The following is a 16,243-nucleotide window of genomic DNA, read 5'->3' as shown; positions in this document are numbered from 1 at the left end:
CAGCCCCTCCGCACCCCAAAATCCCTGCCAAGCCGGTACAGGCTGCAACCAGCAGCATCTTCCGGCCCCTCCGCACCCCCGTACGGCCCTGTATGGGGCCGTACGGGGGTGCGGAGGGGCCGGAAGATGCTGAGGATGGATGAAGGCTTGAAAAAGCCCCAACAACCCCAATAAAATGGGTGAGACACTCCAGGGAGCTGCGATACCAGAAACAAACCCCAACACAGGGGGAAAACCATCGCTGAGCTCTCAGAGAGCCGGTTTTGGGGGGGGGGGTGTCACCTTCCCGCCGGTGAATGGAGAATGCCACCCTGTCTCCCACGACTTGGCAACAACCGGTGAAAAAAGATTCCCCCCCCCCCCCTCATTTTCCCCATAGGATGGATCCGTGGAAACCCGAGAGCAAAGTTCTCATTTCCGACTCCATTGTGCCAGACTTTTCGCGGCGTTTCCTGCCTTTTGTGAACCCCCCCGGCACAACCCCGGCATTGCCGGCGCACAGAGCTCTCTTCTGTTCCCCTTCTTTATGTGGCTGCAGCTGGCGTCCCCGTCACCACGTAGGTGCCCGAGCGTGGGGGACAGCGACAGGGGTTAACGCCCCCATGGCGTTTGCCAAGCAGGATTGGGGAGAGGGGCCCAGGGGATTTGCCGGCACCCTGATGTCCCGGCTACTTCCCGCCCTGAGCGGATCCAGGTGGCCGGTGCTGCCACCCTACGGGTCTCCATCCCGCTGTCCTGCTTTGGAAAGGGCACCCCATGGGTGCTGGTTGGGGTTTGCTGGAAGGAGGGTGCTGCACTGTCTGATGTGCCCGGAGAGGATTGTCCAGCGCGGATGAGCGCGGCTCCCGCTGGATGCAGGACTGTTGCCCGTGCGTGGCGGGATGGGGCCGGCTTCGAAACGCTCACCCCACTCGTGCAAAGGCCTGGGCACCCTTCGGGGTGAAGGCGCTCCCGCTGCCCCCCACCGCAGCCGGGTCCTGCACCCGCAGCAAGTCCCACATCCCACCCGCCTGCTGCCTCCACGCTGCCCGCGGGGCTGCCCACAGCCCACTGCCCAAACCCTTCCTCACGCTTTTCGTCTTCCTAAGCTTCATGCGGAGAGCCGGCGGCTCCGGCAGGTTCTGATCCACACGACGCATCGCGCACGGGTCAGGGATTAGATGGGTTCATCCTTCATCCAGGAGCCCGGCTCCTTCCCGCACACGGCAGCGGGAGCGGGGTCCCCCCGGCACCCACCTCCCATGGGCCACCCTTCGCTAACGAGCACCGGGTGCGGTGACGAAGTTGCCCCCAGCCCTGACCCTAAACCACGATGGGGCCATGGAGCAAAGGGGCTATGGGGAGAGCAGAGCTGGAGCCGCTGGGGGATTCAAACGTCCCCGTGGGCTCGGAGCAGCAAGGGGCAGGTGAGGGGGGAGCGGAGGGACCTCGGGCACCCACCCGTCCACCTCCCAGGGGGAAACAGGGCCCTGGCTGGGCCCCCCCAGGCAGCGTGGCTGATCTGCCGCCGGCCATTTGTCTTGCTGAGGAAGGTGCCGGCAGTGAGTTATCGGAGCTCTCCTCTCGAGTGGAGATAAATGTCATAACAGACACCAGCCAGCACGGCTTATGGATGGGGATTTAATAGACACCTCTCCCCCCGCCCGCTTCCCCGCGCCGGCAGCTGCTCCGCGCCCGAGGACCGCAGCCCGCGGTGGGGCGGCGGTGGGGACCAGCTCCTCTGCCGGCACCAGTTTGGAGCCCCAGTGTCCCCCTGGCGGGTCCCTCCAGCTGGGAGGTGACTTCACGGGGTCCCCGTGCCCCTCGGGCCCAGCCTGGAGCCCTGACATCCCGCCGTGCCCATCCCTCCATCCGGGTGGGAGAGCTGGCTCTGCTTGGCACGGAGGGATGTCCCCATGTCCCCATCCTTGCCCGGCTCGGGGTCCCTTCCGCACCCCCAGCTCCACGTCCAGCCTGTCTTCACGGCGTCGCCCCAAGAGCGCTGATGGCTCTGTCCAGAGCTGCCCCCACGAGGCACCACGCCCCCATCGCCAGGTCCTCACTGTGCCCCATGTCCCCCACCCCACGGGGGACAGGCCGGGACCCCGGGGCAGCAGTGGTTGGGGTGACTCCATCCCTCAGTCCCGCTCACTCAGCCCCAGCCCTGTTGGGTTTTGCACCGGCATCTGCCAGGGTGAGCAGGGACCTGAGTGTCTTTTTGAGCCGGAACACTGGGTTTCTGGTGAAATCCTGCAGCAGTGTTGCCGTGACGACCCTCCTGCAGTTTCCATCCAGAGATGTTTTCCTTTGTTGTGACAGGGACGCTGGGAGGCGGCCGATGACGATTGGGGTGCGCGGCGGAGATGGCGAGGGGCTCCTGCCACAAAGGGCTGGGACCCGCCGCTGCCACCGGAGAGACCCGGCGGGGCTCCGGCTCCGGCATGGGATTGGGGGGGTCCCTACGGCTCCAGCACAGCCCTGGCTTGGCCCCAGCCACCCAGGGGACAGCGGAGGGGGCCAGGAGCCATGTGACATGAGTTTGAAAGGTCTCAGCCAGGTCTCGCTCCCATCAAGAGCCACAGCAGAGAGGTGACGTGGCCAACGCTCAGCGTGGGGACAGGCGTGGGGACATCGCAGGGTTGATGGGGACCCAAAGGGGATGGAGGGGTTGGCCCTGCAAGAGCAAGCGGCGAAGCACCCTCGTCACCCCGATGCCAGAGCCAGTCTGGGGGGGCGGCGAGGCCGGGAGCCTCCCGAGCTCCAGTGCTGCCCGGTTTGGCAGCCGGGGCCACAGCGCTGTGACCGGGGTGCTGAGCAGCACCGCCGCTGCCACCCCATGGGCGCTGAGCACCAGGGGACCGGCATGCCAGGGACCCTCCCTGTGCAGCGAGGGGCCCCCCAGCTCCCCGCGACTGGAGCGCGGCCGCGTGCCCCAGTCCCCGCATCGCCCGGGGTGCGCAGGGGGACCCCGTCCTGCGCCCCGCAGAGCCGCTTGTTATTCCGCTCATGTCCGCCGGCAGCTAATGAAGCCCGTTCCAGGAGAGCTGCCACATTCATGGGGAGAGCGGCTTATTAATGAGGCCTCTGCCACCGCAGCTGGGGCCAGCGCTCGGGGCACTGGCACGGGGACAGGCAGCGGGAGGGCGGACGGACGGACGGACGGACAGACGGATGGCTCCGTGGCAGGGTGAACCGGCAGCCGGTGCCTGTCCTGGCTGAGATGCTGGTCCGAAGCTGGGGCTGGAGCAGGGCAGGACACCCTGACCCAGGGTCTGCTCGGAGGGGACAGGCCGAGACCCAGCACCGTGGACCCACTTCCATGCTGCCCCCGACCCCTCTCCCGCTGCTCCTCGCCCCCGGCTGTGGCTTGTTTCTGCTTTCGGCCAGGGCCAAACCTGCCCCGTGGCACAACCTGGGCATGGCGGCGAGGGCACGGAGGGGTCCGGGCTGGGGGCTACAGCGTCCCCCCCAGGGATGCAGGGACTCTGCCCTGGCCAGGCCCAACTTCCCTCCAAACCCGTTGGCAGGATGCACTGATTTTATTTTCTGTTTCCACGGCAACTGCCTCCTTCCCTTCCCCCTTTTGGCAGCTGGACCCACTCCTTCACCCTCCCGCAGCACCCAGCCCCAGCCAGCACCCACCCTCCGCCGGGGACACAGGGGACACAAGCTGTGACCCAGCACGGTCCCCTCCTCCAGGGACTCTCCTGGGTGGCAATGCCACCAGCTCAGCATCCACAGGCAGGGCCCAACCCTGCACCCTGGTGCCCACCACGGCGCCGGTGGGTGATTTTGGGGGAGCAGCCGGCAGGGCTGGCACGGGATTGGGAGCGGGCGCGGGGGACACCAACCCTGGTCAGCCCCTCTCTGACACCAGCAATAATTAGCAGCAGGGCCGGCAGGACGCCGCGCTGGTTCATTAGCCAGGGCGGTAATTGCCCCCCCGGCACTGCCCGCGCGGGGACGCCTAGCAGCACCTCCCGTTAGCAGAGCCAAGCTCATTAACGGCACGTCCTACCCCGACACCTGCTCATGGATGATGTGCCGCGTCTCCGGCACTTCCCATGCAGCGGCACCGGCGGGGAGGACACCAGCACCGCAGCGGCCCAGCCACGAGTCCAGTGCCCTCACCCCTTTGGGAGGAAATGCTGGTTTGTGGCTTAAAAGCAGGGCTATAATAAGATAATTGTAATTATATCCTTTTATCCATCCCCTTCCAGAGGGACGCACCCGTCGCCACCCTGCACAGCTCCTTCCCAGCGCGGAGATGCCACCACATTGTTATTTAGCATTAATTACCAGCTGTGCCAAATCCTGCCCTTCCCGGCCCCCCCCCGGCCCCCCTGGGACCCCCGGTCCCTCCGCGCAGGCAGGGGGAATAAAGGCAGAGGCACATCCCGGAGAACAGGCAGGGCCCTGTGCCAGGCGGAGAGGCCGCGGCGTTGAATAGCGCCTGTGCCGCATTCACCGGTAATCTCCAGTGTTTACACGGAAGTGGAAATCAATCGCCGCAAGTAATTAACGGCGAAGGGCACAACACCCGCTTCTTCTTCGGAAGCAGCTCCCGGCGCCAGCCGGGGTTGCTCAGCAAAACTCACACGCCGGCACCCGCTGCACAAAAGGCACCGGCACCCGTTTCCTGCGCCGCCGGCACGAGGTGGCCGTGCCGGCAAGGGGCCAGCATCCCGGCGGCTCACGGGTGGGAGCTCGCGCCCGGTGGGAGCGGGGGGTCTGGATCCGTGCCGGCGCCTGGTTTGGCACCAGCCTTTCTATTAGCTCTTGGATAAAATGCAAAGGCCCCCCCGGTGGGCGGCTGAGTGCCGGGCTGGACGGCAGCCGGGAGCCAACGCCGCCAAGCTGGTCCCGGCACAGCCTGGCGCGAAACAGCTGCATTTACTGCCGGCCTCGTTCCTCGAGAGCGAGGAGGGTGAGGAAGACGCTGAGGCCGAAGAGCCCCGGGGCCCGAGCGCTGCCCCCCGGTTCCCCCCAGGCAGGCAGGGATGGAGGGGCCGGGGGGTCACTGGGGTGAGGGGGGATGGTGCTGGCAGGCGCAGGCAGGAGGTGACGCGGGCGGCGGTGGCACAAATGGCAGAGCCGTCCCCGACACGCGATGAGCCGAGGGGCAATTAAGGCTCCTGTGGTTTTTGACCCAATTTCTCAGGTGAAACTCGGGGCGGCGGGGAGAAGGGGAGGAAGGAGGGGAGGAAGACGGAACGCGTCACGTGTGTGCTGCTGTGTGTCACCGCATGTGTGTGCATGCATGGGCACAGACGTGTGTGCTCATTGACATGCATGTGCAGGCGTGTGCGCAGACCCAGCCGGGGGCCGAGCCCGGCGGCTGAAGCCCCCAGAGCCGCGCTGCGAGGGGGAGGTGACGGCTTTGCAGCACTCGGCTGGTTTTATTTTTGCTTGTGGCTGAGCGCAGGCAGCCTCGGTGCAGCCGCTGTGACTCATGCAGGCAGCCCAGCAGCCGGGGAGGTTTGGGAGGGCTGCAGAGCACCGCCATGCCGTTGCCTTGCATTGCCGCCCCCAGCAAGGCGGCCGCGGAGGCCGGCTGGGAACGTGGGACCACCGCGGGGTCAAGGCTGGCAACCTCGCTGAGCACCGGGGCACATCCACAAAGACCCGGGGCCGTGGGCAAGCGCAGCGGCACCGTATGCCTGCGAAGGATAATTTTAAGCAGCTGCAGTGTTGTATGTGCATGTGTGGGGGGCGATTTCTCCCTGCACAGCTGCTCCGGGCTCCCCACGGCTCCCTCGCAGGCTGCGGGGAGGAGCTCAGCCCTGCCTGGCCGGGGTGCCCGCGGGAGAACCGGCCCTGCCACGCCGGCCAAGAGGCAGCAGTGGTGGGGAAGCAGGGAGGGCTTGGATTTCCCACGTGCTTTGTGCTGGTGACTTGCATTGAGGGGGATGCTGGGGTGTGCAGGGATGCTCCAGCATGTAGGGATGCTGCAACATGCAGGGATGCTGGAGCGTGCAGAGATGCTGGGATGTGCGGGGATGCTGGAGCACGCAGGGATGCTTGGGTGTGCAGGATGTCGGGACGTTCAGGGATGCTGGGATGTCCAGGGATGCTGGGACGTTCAGGGATGCTGGAGCATGCAGAGATGCTGGGACGTTTCAGGGATGCTGAAACACACAGGGATGCTGGAGCACACAGGGACGCTGGGATGTTCAGGGATGCTGGAGCACACAGGGATGCTGGGACGTTCAGGGATGCTGGAGCACAGAGGGATAGGGACTCTGGAGCACACAGGGACGCTGGAGCACACAGGGATGCTGGAGCACACAGGGATAGGGATGCTGGAGCACACAGGGATGCTGGAACACACTGGGATGCTGGAGCACACAGGGACGCCTGGAGCACACAGGGATAGGGATGCTGGAGCACACCGGGACGCTGGAGCACACAGGGATAGGGATGCTGGAGCACACAGGGACGCTGGGACATTCAGGGATGCTGGAGCACACAGGGATAGGGATGCTGGAGCACACCGGGATGCTGGAGCACACAGGGATAGGGATGCTGGAGCACACTGGGATGCTGGAGCACACAGGGATGCTGGAGCACACAGGGACGCTGGAGCACACCGGGATGCTGGAGCACACAGGGATAGGGATGCTGGAGCACACTGGGATGCTGGAGCACACAGGGATGCTGGAGCACACAGGGATAGGGACGCTGGAGCACACAGGGATGCTGGAGCACGCAGGGATTCCTGCACACCCCCGCGCTCCGGCTCTCGCTGCAGTCTCTCTCTCCGCTGCTATTTTCAGCTGCGCTCCACCACTGCCACCTACAGAGCTGGCCCAGGAGGGCACCCAGCCGCCCCCCAGCCCAGGGCCCGGCGGGGTCCCGCCCCTGGAGCCGGGCCGGGGGGGGGGGGGGGGGGGCGGGTGTACCCCCGACCCCAGCGCCGTGCAGGGGCCGCGGGGGAGCGAGACCTTTGCAGGGGGGGTTAAGCACGGGGGGGACAGCACCCCACGGAGGTGCTGGGCCGGGGGTGCTGCCTGGGGTGCCCGGGGTGCTACATGCCACCCGCCTGGCCGGGGGGGGGGGCTGGGGGGGCTGCAGGGGGTCAGGGCGCTCCCGCCCGCCTGGGTCCCCGCGGCGGGGAGGGCGGGGAGCTGCGGGGGGGGGGGGAGGGCGTTCCCGGCCGCCCGGGTCCCGGGAAGCAGTTCCGCCGCTTCCTGCGCGGGGCGGGCGGTGAGTGCGCGGCGGCCGGAGGGGACGGGGATGGGCGCGGGGCGCGGCGGGGGCGGCTGCGGGGGCGGGAGCCGGGGGTTCCCGGTGCTGCGCGGGCGTCCCCATGCTGCCGGGTGTCCCCATTGCTGCTCGGGGGTCCCCAGTGCTGCCCGGAGGTCCCCAGTGCTGCCCGGACGCCTCTAACGCTGCTGGGCGTCTCCAGTGCTGTCCGGGGGTCCCCAATGCTGCTCAGGGGTCCCCATCGCTGTTCGGATGCCCCGAATGCTCCTGAGCGTCCCCAGTGCTGCCCGGAGGTCCCGAGTGCTGCTGGGGGTGCCCCCAGTGCTGCTCAGGGGTCCCCAGTGCTGCTCGGGAGTCCCCAATGCTGCCGGAGTGCCCCTAGTGCTGCCGGGGTGCCCCCAGTGCTGTCCAGGGGTCCCCAATGCTGCTGGGGGTGCCCCCAGTGCTGCTCGGGGGTCCCCAATGCTGCTGGAGTGCCCCTAGTGCTGCCAGGGTGCCCCCAGTGCTGCTCAGGGGTCCCCAATGCTGCTCAGGGGTCCCCAGTGCTGCTCGGGGGTCCCCAGTGCTGCCGGAGTGCCCCTAGTGCTGCCGGGGTGCCCCCAGTGCTGTCCAGGGGTCCCCAGTGCTGTCCGGGGGTCCCCAATGCTGTTCGAGGGTCTCCATTGCTGCTCAGGGGTCCCCAGTGCTGCCCAGAGGTCCCCATTGCTGCTGGGTGTCCCCATTTTTGCCCCTTGCTGACCCCATCTCTCTGCAGGCAGCGTGGCCGCAGGCAGCGATGCCCGCGGAGCCCCTGATCTGCGCCAACACGGCCACGCGGTGAGTCCCAGCCCCCCGAGGGGACAGCAGGCAGCGGGGTGCCACGGCCAGCACCCCCAGACGGGTCCCTCCTGGGTGCCACGCGCTGTCCCCTGGCCCTGCGGGGGACTCAAGTCCCATCGCTGACGCTGTCCCCATCGTGTCCCCGGGTCGGTGGCGCGTGTCCCTGCAGGGTGAGCTCTGTGCTTAACCGGGACGTGAAGCAGTTTGGGAAGAAGCACATGTTCGACACGAGCGAGGAGACGTGCTGGAACTCGGACCAGGTGGGGGGACGAGGACAGGGGAAGCCGGAGGGGTGGGACAGGAGCCGTGCATGGGACAAGAGCTGGGGACGGGGGACGGGAGTCGTGCACACGGTGGACACCCCGCTCTCCCCGCCGTGACGGAGCCCCGGTGTCGTTCCTGCCTTCAGGGCACGTGCCAGTGGGTCACCCTGGATTTCCCCCGCACCGTCAAGGTCTCGCAGCTCCACATCCAGTTCCAGGGGGGATTCTCCAGCCGGCTGTGCACGCTGGAAGGTGAGGAGCTGGTTTGGGGGTGTGGGGGATCCCTCTGCCTCTGTTTACCCTCATCTGGATCCTGCAGCTGTTTGTTGCAAGGCCCAGAGGTATTCATTAGCCATTCCCCAAACCCCAGAGGGGCTGAGGCCGTGGGCTGGAGCAGAGAAGGGGTGGATAGCGAGGATCCAGGGTTCTCCGGGACGCTTTGGGTGCAGATGGGAACCTGGTCCATTAGACGGACCGCTGCTCCCAGCCCGGCAGCGGATAAGAGACGGAGCAGCCGAGGCCGTGGCAGCCGTTGGAGGCTCCCCCAGCACCTGAGCCTCCGCACGGCTGCCTCCACCTTCGCCCTCCGCAGGCTGCAGAGCAGGCGAAGGACTGGTGAAAATATCCGACCTGTACCCCGAGGACATCAACGCCATGCAGATATCCTTTGCCACGTTGCGGGCTGGGTCGAACGGCTCGGCGGGTGGGTTCAGAGCCACCTGCGGCTGCAGAGGGGCAGGGGGGCGATGGCAGAGCTGCGATTTAAACGACAGACCTGCGGGTGCCTGTTGGCAATTTGCTACCGCTAAAGCAACTCAGAGGAGCTGGAGCAAATCCGGACATCGCTGGCCGCGGTACACCAGGGTGCGAGCCCCTCGTGGGCCCGCTCGGAGCAGGTCTCCCACGTGTCGTGTCGTCCCCCTGCCTATTTTTCTCCTTTACGGGCCCTGCACAGATTCCAGGTGGAGGAGACGGTGCTGGATAAGCTGAAGATCACCTTTGAGAACAGCACCGACTTCTTCGGGAGGATCGTGGTGTACCACCTCGGGGTGCTGGGGGAGAGGCTCTAGGGCAGCGGCGAGGGACAGCGTGGGGGGCCGCTTCCCCATCGCCTGCGTTCCCCCACAGGGGCTCTGCTGCGTGGGGGGAAACGGGACAGCAAACCCTGCCAGCGGGGCCATGCTGCCCCCAGTTGCACCCCAAGGTGCTGGGAGGGAACCCCCGCCCCACAGGATGGCAGTGACAGAGGGACACTAGTGCTGAGATCCACGTGCCGGACTTCCGAGCCTTTGGTGGGACACAGCCTGTGTAACCGGCCGAATAAATGGCGTCCCCGCTCCTTCCTGGCTGCTCCTTGGGCAAGTGGCACCCCGGGACCGAGCCCTCCGGGGTTTGCCATGGCCATGCCGGTGCGTGGCTTGAGCAGGAGAGAGGAGAAGTGCCGCCTCCATGTGCTGTGGGCTCTGGCTGTCTCTCGCCTTTGCTAACCACCCTTGAACTTCTTGGAGCGGCTGTTTGCAGCCTCGCGGGGCTCCGGCTCGGGATTGCAGCGTGCCGGCTGTCGGCTGGGGCCGTGCTGTGTTCCTGGCCGGCAGGGTGATGCTTCCTGCGGGGTTTTGCTCCTGCCTATGGATATTTCCCTGGCTGGTTATGGCGCTGCGTGCAGGGAGGGCTTGGCAAGCTTATGGGCGTAAGAGGGAGCTTCCCTCTTCAAAGAGACGGCTCCGGAGAGGAATACCAGGCCACTGGGAGGGTGCAGGCCTTGAAGAGGTTGGTTGGCCCAGTTCCCCTTGCGGTTCTCCAGTAGCTGGTGCTGGGATCGGGGACTGGCAGCTGTGACAGGCTGAGGCAATGGACAGGGCTCTACACAACTGCTTTAGAGTTTACTTTCAATAATGCAATACCTGAACGCGCACACGCACGAAGCAGCCGAGCCCGGACAGCGCAGAAATGCAGCTGCCCTGAGGAATGAGCGTCCCTGGGTGTGAGGCACTGTGGCCGTGCCACCCTCCGGGAGAGGCATAGATCCACCGAGGGCAGGCAGTTCCCGGCTTCCTCCGCGTGCTCCTTGCTTGAAGCATTGCGCCGCTGCCCGTTTCGGGACGGCCGGGTGAGGCCGCCTGGGTCCCAGAGGAGAGCCCTGCGGCGGCCGGGAGAAGCGCTGGTGCAGCAGCAGTGCAGCTCGAGCCGCCGCGTCACTCCAACTCCTTTTTCTGAAATAGCTTGAGGATGTGATTTTCGATAACCTGTTGGACTAACGGAGGGGAGAGAAGTGAAACCCAGGGAAGCCAAGCCTGTGAGAAGCCAGTACCGCTGTGGGCAGGACCTGGTCACCATTTTGCTCCTGTTTTCCAGTGGGAGGCTGGAAAACCCCTTTCTCCAGGAGCCTGTCCCCATCTCCCCTGTCCCAGCCCTATCTGCAGGACAGCTCTGGTTTGGAGGGGGAGCAAGGGGAACAGGACCCATTTTGATTTCTCTGGCGCGGTTTCTCTGCGTGGCGGAGTGGGGAGCTGTGGAAGGTCAAAAAAAGCCCGGAGCAAGGCTGGAAGCTGGGAATTGCCTGGAGGCTTTTCGGGGAGGGAAGGCAGGGCTCCCTGGCAGGCACGGAGGGGACACTTGCCTTTCTTGTGTCCCAGGGCCACGGCCAGATCCATCGGGGTGTAGCCAGAATCTGCCTCCGTCGTCAGGTCGGCGCCGCGAGCTGCAAGCAGGCAGTGGAGATCAGGGCACGGCGTTCCCCTGCCGACGCGGCGTCCCCTCCGGGTCAGGCGCAGGGCGAGGGGACCCCCAAAAGGTGCCCATCCTGGCTGGGCAGCCCCCCGTGACACCCCCAGGCTGCTCAGTTTCTCCCCCCAGGCGTGTCACTGCTCTCTCCCCGAGTCGGTTACCAACGAGCAGCGATTCAAGGCCGAGGACTAAGTGCAGATCTTCCCCGTTACCTAGTAGGGCCTCGACACACTTGACGTGATTGCCGCGCACGGCGTAGAGCAGAGGAGTGCCGCCGTTCTGCAGGGAAAGGGAAGGGGCTGTGTCATTGCCGGCCTCGCGCAGGGCCGTGCTCACGCAGCTCCTGCTTCTCCCGGAGCGGTAGGTCCCCAACCCGCCGGGATCCCCTTTCCGCCCTCTCCCAGCTCCAGGCTGGGTGTTTTCTCGCAGAGCGGCTCTGCGCAGGTTTTATTCTCTCTATGCAATACAATAACTTTTAAATTGTGTCATTTTAAAGACAACCTTAAGTTCTGAGCGCTGTTTCCTTGTGGCTGGTAACATCACCAGTGTGAACAACTGAGGAAACCATTTAAAATTATTATCCAGATTAATTTCTCGAAACAACTGCATGAGCAGGCAAACGAGTGCTGCGAGCCTGGGAAGCATCTAGGAGAAAGGCATTGCTGCTGACTCAGCCCAGAACGATGTGAACTCGCTGCTGCTTTTTAAAATGAGCTTTGCGGAGCCCCGTCCGGGGCTTGGTGTCGCTCCCAGCGCTGGCGCGGTCCCCGCAGCAGCCTGCACCCGGCGGCACTCACCCAGTCGTAGATGTTGATGTCCACGTTCCTCTCCAGCAGCATGACGACGATGTCGGTGTAGCCGCCCATGCTGGCCAGGGACAGGGCGCTCTCCCGCTCCTTCGCCAGCGCGTGGGGGTCAGCGCCCTGGGGACGGCACAGGCGTTAGCCCCAACTGGCGAAGGAGCCCTGCGGAGACCCGGGGTGCTCAGCACAGCCTTGCTGGGTACCCCACGGGGGCTGATCGTGGAGCCAGGTCCCGACGGCCTCATGGGGCAGAGACGGCTCACGCGTTCCCAGTGACCTCTCCTTACCAAAGTCCTTACCGGGCATGTTTTAATCATCAAACATCTCGGGTGAGGACTTAAAAGCCCGTCTCCGGTATCAGTAAACTAAGCCTGATGGTTCCTGTTACTCAGCCCTTTCCCCCATCACTAGTAACAGTGTTACCGGCCCTGTCTAGATGCCTGTACAGTATTCACCATCTCTTTTGTAACTGATCTACCTAGAAAACCTCCCTGTCCTCCAAGCCCTGCCAGCCATGGACCTCTCCTGGACTTCACTATAGCCTTTATCAATGTATCGCCTCGTTTATTTTGGGTTCTCTTTGTCTCTCTGGTAATGCACTGCAATTTTGCTGCTAATGCAGTAACAGAGCCAGAGTTTGGCCAGTGCATACATGGCATGAGTGCTCGCTGATCATTGGAGACACGTGGATGTGGGACTGAGCTTTGGGGAGCAGCTTGATCCAGTGTGGAGGAGGATCTGGTTCCTGCTCACCCCCAGACAGTCCTCGACTGCAAGCCCGGCACTCGAGGACAATGCAGCAATGAGTTCATTAACTGCAACGATACCTCAGCGAGCACATTTGCTGGCAGATTACAGGGCCCAAGTGATAAGCCTGATCTCAAATTACCAATAAGCAGATATTTAATTACAAACAGTTATTGCTAGCTGTGAGATAAGGCTCTTCATGCTCCTGACTTAGCTCACAGCCCAATGGGGAGTAGCATCCGACAGCGTCTGAGCCGTTAGCTCTGCAAACGTGTCCTGCTTGGTGCCATGGGAAAGATTGGCTGAGATGGTACCAGGACGGTGCTGAACAATTTGGCAGCCACGGGGATTGGAGATGGGAAGTCTCCTGTTAACAAGGTGCTGCGTGAGCGTGGCCTTACCCATTCCAGCAGGTGACGGACCGTTTCGATCTCTCCGAAGGCTGCAGCCCAGATCAGCGGCGTGAAACCTCTCTCATCGGGTTTATCTACCAAGTTCTCACCTGCACAAACGTGGATGAGACATCGTAAATGGGAAGGGTAAAGCCCCCTCTGCTCCCTGTCCCCCCAGTAAACCCAACAAAGGCTGTAAAACTAAGCCGAGGGTTTATCAAAAGGCGTGCTATGACCTGGCAGGACACTGCATGATCTGGGGTAAGAACCCAAAGGAAGAGACGTGTACCTTTCTGAAGGTGCTCTTTCAGCTGGCTGAGCTCTCCTTGGGCAGCAAGCTGGTGGATGGACAATGCTGGGGGATAGAAAGAATTCACCCATCAGGACAAACTTTCCCCAGCTCAGCACCCGCTGTCTGTAGGTGGGTCCCTGCAAGTCTGGGGCGGTGGTGACCGGACAGCCCCTGTCTGAGCCCCAAAAACCCCAATGGGTCACTAACACCCTTCCGCCGTACAGCGGCAGGGACAGCCAGACGCGGTGAGTGCTGAGAGCAACAGCACTGCAGGGAGCAGCCCGAGAGACGGCCCCGGTGGACGCTGAACAGCGTGGCAGCAGGAGACGGAGGGAGGCTCCGGCCCCGCTCTCCCTCTGCTCCCTCTGCACCCCGTATGCATCCACGGTCTGGGATGCACAGCCCGCTCTGCCCAGCGGTACTCACTGTCCAGCGTGGCTGGGAGGGCCGAGATCTCGTTGCCTCGCTGCCTGTTCGTCAGCGTGTTCGAGTGCTTCAGGGGGAAGCCTGTTCCAGAGAGAGGAGAGAGTCAGGGCACGTCTCCTCCGTGCACAGGGAGGAACTACAGGGACTTGAGGCCAAGAACCTCATGAAAGGTCAGGTCTCATGCGCCTTATCTGCAGCTGTTCCCTCCTGTCCCTGGTAAAAATGGAGTCCTGCAAAAAAGGAATTATTCCCTTGCAAGTAAAGAGCCTGGAGACTGAGGTTTGACCAGCGCGCAGGGACCAACAGCTGAGCAGGGAAGATAAAACAGCCTGAACAGCTGTCCAAGGAGGGGCAGGGTCCATCTGGGGCACTGCGGGAGGCAGGGATCTGGCATTAACAGCGTAATTGCAAAGGATATACTGCAGAGGACAGCCTGGGGGATGCACTCAAGTTCATCCTCATATTTCCTACCCTTGAAGAGCTCCACTTGGAAATCTCAATGTGTTTTCAACAAGCTATTTGTAGTTTAATTAGGAAAGCGTATGGAAAGAGTTTGCCGTCTCTCATTCCACTGCGTGGAGCTGCAGCGACCTCTCACTGCTGGCACGAGTCATCAGCAAGGTCTGGATTTGGACTTGGCCTTGCCACGTTATGGGACGGACTGGCAGCAGTAAAAGACTTTTTTCTAGCTGCCTTTGTGGGAGGAAGGATCCAGATGACCTCTCCCACGCCTGTCTCCCACTGGGACTGCGCCTCAGCATCTGTGAGCACCAGGCTCTGCAACACTCACTGTCAAGGGCTGAGAGCTCAGTGCTCCTCTGCCTGTCCATCGAGGCAGTCGAGGGCTTCGGGAGAGTGTCTGCTCCGCCTACAAAACAAAGGCGGCCATTAGGGACCTCGGTTCCGCTTGTTGGGGAGCAGGCTGGGCTCCACACGCGGCACAACGAGACCCAACCGGCACGGCAAGCACCCCGCGTGCACCCCGACCCCAGGGCGGAGGGCACGTTGATCCCAGTTTACAGGGGGACAGACGCTGCAGGATCCCGGGTCCGCGCATGCCCCGTCTCGGCTCCCACCACCCCATCACCCCCAGCGCTCACCGTCCCCGTGGTCCAAGCGTGGCATGTCCTGGTCCGGCCAGAGACGCCCCGGGGGGGCACCGCTGTCCCCCGTGTCCCTGGTTGCAGCCAGCTCCTCTGCAGCTGCTGTTCCCTCGGCTGCGTTTTCACCTTCTTTCGGAAGATCCTGGGCATCCCCGTCGTTCGGGGGGGGTTCCACGAGACGAGCGACTGCTTCTTCACCTTCCATGGGGCAGCTGCCACACAACAACACGTTAGGAAGGGGGAAAAAGTGGGGACATCTCCCGGGACGGAGAGGGCAGCGGGGGGAAGGCTGCTGAGTCCCCGAGCACCAAGAGCTTGCAGCCACCAAACTCCTCCGTGCCGGCAGCGCAGTTTGCGGTCCCGCTTGCCCTCTCCAGCCAGACTTGCACCGCCGGTGGACAAAAGCTCCCGTCACGGGAGCGTTGCGAAGCTGCACCGGGACTGTCTCCGAACCGCTCATCCACGCACGGCCGCCTTCCCGCTCGCAACGGGGCCGAGCCAGGGCGGGTCGGAGGGAACCCCCCCCCTTCTCCGCGGCCACCCCACTGCCGTCTCTGGCCATCCCTGCCCGCCTCGCCGTTCCTGGGCTGGCCGGCGGGGCCCGTCCCGGCTCAGGCCAGGCTGCTGTTCCCCAGCGAGGAGTTTGGGCTCACCCCCGGCATCCTCCGGCGCAGGGGGCCCCCCGTTCCCACGTCCTGCCCCAGCACTTCCCCTTCCTCCGGCCTCAGCCAGGGCAGGCCTGGCAGGGCCGGGCTGGGGGGCCGCCTGAGGGGAGCGGGGGGCACAGTGGGGGCCCCCGTCCAGCTCCACCTGCCCGCTGACGGCGTGGAGGCCGGGCGAGGCGGAAAGCCTGGCGTTAAAGCGACAGTCCCGTTCGTGGGATGGGGACGGGGATGGGGTGGCGGTGGCCACGGGGCAGCAGGTCCCCACTGACTTGGGGGGGACGACACACCCCCCCACCCCCACCCCCCGCCATTTGTCCCTCGTCCCGCACGGGGCCCCACGTCCCGCTCCAGCCTGAGAAGAGCAGCTCCGGCCCCCCAGGCCCTGGGGGTGGGAGCGCTCCGGCCCCGCAGGCCCATGGCACCATGGCGGGGCTGTGAGGGGACAAGTGTCCGGCGGGGGGGGGGGGGGGGGGGGGGAGGGCGGCCCGGGCCTCACGGCCTGGCCAGGTGCCCAGCGACGTCCCCACTCCCCTGGGCAGCACCGGGGGAGACGGGGGGGGGCCCAGCGCTGGGCACCCGCGGCCTTCGCCCGCCCGAGGCCTCCACACACAGAGCCCGGGGGGGGGGCACTCATGAGAAAAGGGGCGATCGTGGTGTTTTAACACCCACGCACCCCCCCCCCGGAGCTGGGCTGGCTCGGGGCGGCGGGGACGCAGTGGCACGACCCGGGGAAGGCCGTCCCGGGGCACCCCCGGCGCCCACCCGCGGTGTGGGCCCGGCCCCGGAGCGGGGGGACAGCCCGGGGGGGAGCACTCGGCCGC

General features: G+C 64.8%; 2 protein-coding genes across 3 annotated transcripts; one reads left to right on the top strand and one right to left on the bottom strand.

Moving 5' to 3' along the window:
• Positions 1 to 5,083: 5,083 nt before the first annotated feature.
• On the top strand, positions 5,084 to 9,606 carry NR2C2AP (nuclear receptor 2C2 associated protein). Of its 2 annotated transcripts, none has more exons than XM_076359421.1 (6): positions 5,084 to 5,140; positions 7,940 to 8,001; positions 8,174 to 8,264; positions 8,414 to 8,519; positions 8,860 to 8,928; positions 9,222 to 9,606. In XM_076359421.1, the coding sequence occupies exons 1-6, from the start codon at positions 5,090 to 5,092 to the stop codon at positions 9,335 to 9,337; spliced, it is 495 nt and encodes a 164-aa protein (XP_076215536.1). In that variant the 5' UTR covers positions 5,084 to 5,089; the 3' UTR covers positions 9,338 to 9,606. The 2 variants fall into 2 exon arrangements, with proteins under 2 accessions (XP_076215536.1, XP_076215537.1); XM_076359422.1 differs by lacking the exon at positions 5,084 to 5,140 and adding an exon at positions 7,165 to 7,185.
• A 523-nt stretch (positions 9,607 to 10,129) lies between these two features.
• Positions 10,130 to 15,555, bottom strand: RFXANK (regulatory factor X associated ankyrin containing protein). The gene is made up of 10 exons (XM_076359416.1): positions 15,411 to 15,555; positions 14,755 to 14,969; positions 14,445 to 14,522; positions 13,655 to 13,735; positions 13,226 to 13,291; positions 12,946 to 13,046; positions 11,792 to 11,917; positions 11,207 to 11,273; positions 10,888 to 10,968; positions 10,130 to 10,521 (listed from the first exon to the last, which is right to left on the bottom strand). Exons 2-10 carry the CDS (start codon positions 14,960 to 14,962, stop codon positions 10,463 to 10,465), a joined length of 867 nt encoding a protein of 288 aa, XP_076215531.1. The 5' UTR covers positions 14,963 to 14,969; positions 15,411 to 15,555; the 3' UTR covers positions 10,130 to 10,462.
• Between the last annotated feature and the right edge of the window lie 688 nt (positions 15,556 to 16,243).

The sequence above is a fragment of the Aptenodytes patagonicus genome, chromosome 25, assembly GCF_965638725.1.
Source record: "Aptenodytes patagonicus chromosome 25, bAptPat1.pri.cur, whole genome shotgun sequence".
NCBI lineage: Eukaryota > Metazoa > Chordata > Aves > Sphenisciformes > Spheniscidae > Aptenodytes > Aptenodytes patagonicus.
Note: the sequence above shows the minus strand (reverse complement) of the source record. Positions and strands in the feature narration are given on the sequence as shown.